The 6,188-nt window shown below is 34.8% G+C and overlaps 1 protein-coding gene across 1 annotated transcript; it reads left to right on the top strand.

Annotated features, from left to right (window-relative positions):
- Positions 1 to 1,079: 1,079 nt before the first annotated feature.
- On the top strand, positions 1,080 to 5,839 carry LOC111989494 (glucan endo-1,3-beta-glucosidase 2). Its single transcript, XM_024021282.2, has 4 exons — positions 1,080 to 1,272; positions 3,833 to 5,086; positions 5,231 to 5,258; positions 5,413 to 5,839. Exons 1-4 carry the CDS (start codon positions 1,215 to 1,217, stop codon positions 5,561 to 5,563), a joined length of 1,491 nt encoding a protein of 496 aa, XP_023877050.1. The 5' UTR covers positions 1,080 to 1,214; the 3' UTR covers positions 5,564 to 5,839.
- Positions 5,840 to 6,188: the final 349 nt, after the last annotated feature.

The following is a 6,188-nucleotide window of genomic DNA, read 5'->3' as shown; positions in this document are numbered from 1 at the left end:
GGAAAAAAGTAACTATTTTTTATTTTATATAATATTATATATTTATTATAAAATTGTATCAAAACTTTTTTTAGATACTTTATTAATAAATGTCCTAAAGACATTCCTTAAACCATATTTTATTAAGGGATTTATTAATGTGTGTCCTTAGGGCATACGTAAACCATTTTAGAAAACTTTTTATGAAAAACCGTAAAAATAATTAACTGTTTTGACAGCTTTTCAATTCTTTATAAAAAATTTCTCAAAATGGATAATTTTTTTTTTTAGAATTAAAATAAATAGTTGATGCACAAATTAATCGGACCCTTTTATTAAAGCAAACAGAATTATAAATTAGAAAAAAGATATTATTCCTTTTATTTTTATTTTTTTGAGGGTGAAAACTATTATTCCTGGTATAGAATAATTGTAGCAATAAAGAATAAGAAAGGACGATAAATATGACCGTTGAGTCCACCTTTGTCTTTTCGATGACCCTACTTAGTACCATTCATTGTTTGTCTGCACACGATGCGATCCCCTACTTTTTCAGTTTTTCCTAGTGAAAAGCACGCATATTTACACACAAAGACAAATACTATAGTCTTCTTTTATTAAAGCAAACAGAATTATAAATTAGAAAAAAGATATTATTCCTTTTATTTTTATTTTTTTGAGGGTGAAAACTATTATTCCTGGTATAGAATAATTGTAGCAATAAAGAATAAGAAAGGACGATAAATATGACCGTTGAGTCCACCTTTGTCTTTTCGATGACCCTACTTAGTACCATTCATTGTTTGTCTGCACACGATGCGATCCCCTACTTTTTCAGTTTTTCCTAGTGAAAAGCACGCATATTTACACACAAAGACAAATACTATAGTCTATAACGATGAAAAATTAAAATGGCACTAACAAAACTGAAAAGCCGGCTATACAACTATCCAACAAAAAAAAAAAAAAGTATCCAACAAAAAATTGCATTGGGCCTTGGGTTATCTCTCTATTCTCTCTTCAACACTGTTCTTGATTCCTGCAAAAACCTTTACACGTTGTATGTGGGCACCACTCTGCTCTCTCTCTTATATTTCCCACACAACCTTTGCTCAACTTTACTCTCTGACTTTGGTTGTTATTCCACACTCACTCACTCACTCTCTCTCTCTTCTCTTCGTTGTTGGGTTTCCTTCAGATTTTCCGGAGCCTTCTTCTCTCTCATTGAGGAATCCATGGCTGTGCTTATTCTTCTTTTTCTCTTAGCAGCTTCTGGAGTTGCAGCTGATGAAGGTGACTTTATTTTATCTATTGCACGCGTTCTTTATACTGGTTTTGTGATTTTTTTTTCTCTGTTCACAGTATTTGGTTTTGGTACTAATTTTACTCAATATTGTAATATCTCAGTTGTTTCTTAGAGTTTATAGTGCATTGATACGGTATGCACGTGTTCTCCGCTTCTCCTTGAGGTCGTAGTGTCACAAATTTAGTGACCAATGTTTAATGCGAATACACCAACAAAGAAATAGACAAAATGGCCTTTCACACACTCTCTCTCTCTGTTACTGTGGGGGTGGGTTGGTTCTTTCCTAGTCCAAAGGCTGTGTGTGTGTGTGTCTTCTACTCTTCTTGCTTATGAGGGTTGGTGGGTTAGAATTAAATGTGGAATAAATGAGTACAGAGTGGGAGTTGGGGGTTTTAAATGTTACTTGGAAGTTTGGGATTACTTGATTGTTGAACCATCTTATTATGGAATGCAAAGGGGACTAAGATACATAATGAAATAAAATAGCAGAAGTTTTGGAGATATATTTTTCTCAACTTGCTGAGGTGAAATTTTTTGATGTATATTTTTATGCATCAATAAAAATATGTTATGATGATAGTTGTGTTACTGGTGTTAAAAAAGAAAAAAGAAAAAGAAAAGAAATGAAGAAGAAGTTATTGTTACTGGATTTATTGCTGGAGGTATTCCTCAATGTCCCTTTCCTTCTTTTTGTGCATTAAAAGATGGGAGTAAAGAGGAGAGACTAGCAATATTGTTAATATCAATGTCTAATTGTCTTCCAGCTCATGGGCATTTCATCCTATTCCCAGCCCTACTTATCTTTTCGCCAGTAGTAGCATTTGCCTTGGTTGTGTAAATGGTCAAGGGTTAGAGAATTTAGGCACTTTTGCTTGGGGCTTAGAACTTGGTGGAGTTATGGGTGCCTGCTACACTGTGTTTTTGTTGCCCTATTATATTACACCTTTTGTCCATACACCTCACGTGGGGTGCTTGGATGCATTAATATGTTTTCTTTATAATATTATCTATTATCAATTCAAATCAACAAGGGCAACTATGACATATCTGATATTTAAGTATTTAACCCCACTTCTCTAAACAAAAAAGTATTTAACCCCACAAATAGAAAAGTTCACCAGCTAGTAAATTTTCTTCCTTTTTTGTGTGGGCTTCCTAATACCTATCTTTATGTCATTGTAATCAATCCATTTTCCCTCCTTTAGGGAACAAATATGACTTCATTATTCTTGCAATACTGATACTGGTTCCAATAAAGACATGACTTCACTATTTCCTCTTGAGTTATGCAATTGTTACAAACTATCATTAACAAAGATTTCACATACCTTGATGTCTAGGCTTTCTGTAATATCATAGTTGTCAAATTTATACTGGATTTTCATAGCCATGGGTAAAAATTAAAGCTTATATTCACAAGTTTATGAAATTACATTACTTATTATTCTTTTTCAACTTAAATACACAAGTTTATGCAAGCATTACATCTTTCTTGTATGTGGTAGATCCAATAGGAAATTACAGATAGTTTATGAAACTGTATACAATATAGTTTATGAAAAATTGGCTACAAAAATCATGTTGAATTTGGTCCAAGCCATTCTTCTGGGCTAAATTTTAATGTTCCTTTCCTTGCTATCCACATCCCTTCATGTGCACCAAATTCATAAAGGCTTGAGAATTTTCAATTTATTAGCATTTGATCCACCAAAGTGGGATTTTTTTTCCTTAAAATTGTCTCATTTATTAATGGATTTGGACCCATTAATTAAGTCTACTGCCCATAACCACCTACAACAACCCATGCAAAATCTATAAAAGAAAAACTTCGTATCTCTTTCTCTCTCTCTCTCTCTCTGTTTCTATTCTTTGGTGGGGATTTGCATGTGCTCTAGTAGCAAGCACCACAAACAAACAAAGACATGGAAGTATTGTTGATACTGTGATACAACTGTGGAATTAATCTTTAGATGTTTATATGCTTTTGCTGTCAGCTATGATCTCCTGCTCAAAAGGTTTTATTTTTATTTTTTATTTTTTTATTTTTTATTTTTTATTTATTTTTATAAAAACCCATAGCCCCCAAATTTTCAATTTGCAAGAATAAGATTCTTGCAACAACTGCTATGATCTCCTGCTCAAAAGGTTTTATTTTTATTTTTATTTTTTATTTTTTTTATTTTTTTATTTTTTATTTTTTATTTATTTTTATAAAAACCCATAGCCCCCAAATTTTCAATTTGCAAGAATAAGATTCTTGCAACAACTAGCATGTGCTTCACCGAAACATTTGATATGTTACATATATTTTTTCTTACAAATAATAATGATGTTTAAAGAAAATCAAGTAGCATGAACTTGTCTGTTATCATTCATTTTATGAACCAAAACTCTTCCAAGTCCCAAACAGTACTAGCAAATATCCTCTTCGAAAAAAAAAAAAAAATAGCCCCCTCAATGTTGTTTGCATTTGCATCTACTCATCATATGGATTACAAACTATAAGCTTTAGAAAATGCAAAATTATAATGGTTGTTTCTTTTTCAGATGCGTTTATTGGTGTGAACATAGGAACAGATCTCTCAGACATGCCTCACCCAACTCAAGTAGTAGCCCTCCTCAAAGCCCAGCAAATCCGGCACATCCGCCTATACGATGCTGACCGTGCCATGCTTCTTGCGCTTGCAAACACAGGCATTCAAGTCATGATCTCTGTCCCTAATGAACAGCTACTTGGAATTGGTCAATCAAACTCCACTGCAGCTAACTGGGTCTCCCACAATGTTGTAGCACATTACCCAGTCACCAATATCACAGCTATATCGGTCGGTTCTGAGGTGCTAACTACTATCCCCAATGCAGCAACAATCCTTGTCAATGCCCTCAAGTTCATTCACTCAGCCCTTGTGGCATCCAATCTTGACCGTCAGATAAAAATTTCAACACCTCTTTCTTCCTCTATTATCCTTGATTCATTCCCTCCCTCCCAAGCCTTTTTTAATCGTTCATGGAATCCAGTTTTGGTACCCATGTTGAATTTCTTGCAGTCCACAGGTTCATTTCTCATGCTCAACATTTACCCTTATTATGACTATATGCAATCAAATGGTGTAATTCCTTTAGATTATGCACTCTTCAAGCCTCTCCCTTCAAATAAAGAAGCTGTTGATGCAAATACACTTCTGCATTACTCCAATGTCTTTGATGCAATGGTTGATGCAGCATACTTTGCTATGGCTTTCCTAAATTTTACAAACATTCCTGTGATAGTGACAGAATCTGGCTGGCCCTCAAAAGGTGATGCACATGAACCTGATGCAACATTAGAAAATGCTAACACTTATAACAGCAATTTGATAAGGCATGTGCTGAACAAAACTGGAACTCCCAAGCATCCCGGAATTGCTGTTAGTACCTATATTTATGAGCTCTATAATGAGGACACAAAAACGGGGCCAGTCTCAGAGAAGAACTGGGGATTGTTTGATGCAAATGGGTCACCCATTTACATATTACACTTGACAGGATCAGGACTGGTGTTAGCAAATGATACTACGAACCAAACTTACTGTGCAGTAAAGAATGGTGCTGATCCAAAGATGGTGCAGGCTGCATTAGATTGGGCTTGTGGAGCTGGCAAGGTGGATTGCACACCTTTGTCGCAGGGTCAAGCATGCTATGAACCAGACAATGTGCTTGCACATGCAACCTATGCCTTTGACAGTTACTATCATCAGATGGGGAAGGCTCCTGGGACATGCGACTTCAAGGGGGTGGCTGCAATCACCACCACAGATCCAAGTAAGATCATGCTTGTAAAGAAGGCAGCATGTTCTATTTTTCTTTTTTTCTTTTTTTTTTTTCATATTTTTATTTTGGTCTCAGGTCATGCGTTTTAATAATACATTTCGAAGTTCTAATGGTTTTGTTTTTTCAATGATGCAGGTCATGGTACTTGTATATTTCCCGGAAGGTAAACTTCTAACTTTCTTAATTAACCAATCTTTTACATCTTTTAAGTTTCCCATATGATTATGATTGAGGAACTATAAAAAAACAATGTTTGTAGAGAACAACCCTAGACGAGCAATGATAAAATTTTATTTGTTATTGATATGTGCATGCAGTGTTGGCAAGAATGGCTCCCTGGTAAATATCACAGCCCCATCTATGAATTCCACAAGTTCAGAGTCTTCGAGCCATAGTATTCACGGCACTGGTTTGAAAAGCATTTTCATGACGATCACATTTCTAATATGGTGTGGAGTATTCTTGTAGATGGGGTGGTATTGTTGGAATCTTTTGCAGCTTTCATTCAAAGTTTTGAGAAGGTGCTTGGAGGAGCTTGAGATTGTTCACTTTTAGTGACGAGCTAGTTTAGAGATAGTGGCTCATTCAATTTTGTACAAAACAAGCTAAATGGCCTGGACTGTCTTGTGCTCCATCTACATTCTTATTTTTTCCAACTGAATGATGATTCTTCCTTGTATGACACCGACCCATTATTATTCCTCTTAATGCCCAGATTTTTGCTCTTAAAAAATATTGCTTCAACTGCATCTTGTCCTCTCTGAGATTATCTTGTGAACGACCAAATCCTGTGAATTAAAGCATCTTACGCTCTTTTCTTTCCCCAAAACTGTCAACGAGGGAGAAATTGACTAGGTGTAATTTATTAATCTTTTGTATGAGGTGGAAAATTTGTCCTGACAAATGACAATAATGCAAGTTTATTCTAAGAAAATTCCTATTCTCTCAAAGGATAGGAAAGATTCAAACCTTGACCCTTTTCAAGCTCAGTGGACATTTCTTAATGGGGTCTATAGATGTTCAATGTTCAAATTTCCTATTTTTCAAGTATCGAATTATCCCAAAAAAAAAAAAAAAACTAAAGTCTTTTAAG

The sequence above is a fragment of the Quercus suber genome, unplaced genomic scaffold, assembly GCF_002906115.3.
Source record: "Quercus suber isolate HL8 unplaced genomic scaffold, Cork oak 2.0 scaffold_227, whole genome shotgun sequence".
Lineage (NCBI taxonomy): Eukaryota > Viridiplantae > Streptophyta > Magnoliopsida > Fagales > Fagaceae > Quercus > Quercus suber.
Note: the sequence above shows the minus strand (reverse complement) of the source record. Positions and strands in the feature narration are given on the sequence as shown.

Bases quoted from the DNA above. Each gene is read 5' to 3' on its own strand.
- LOC111989494 (XM_024021282.2), top strand. From the start codon at position 1,215: ATGGCTGTGCTTATTCTTCTTTTTCTCTTAGCAGCTTCTGGAGTTGCA. The intron at 5,087-5,230 runs GTAAGATCATGC...TCAATGATGCAG, and splicing joins AATCACCACCACAGATCCAA to GTCATGGTACTTGTATATTT. The intron at 5,259-5,412 runs GTAAACTTCTAA...ATGTGCATGCAG, and splicing joins ACTTGTATATTTCCCGGAAG to TGTTGGCAAGAATGGCTCCC.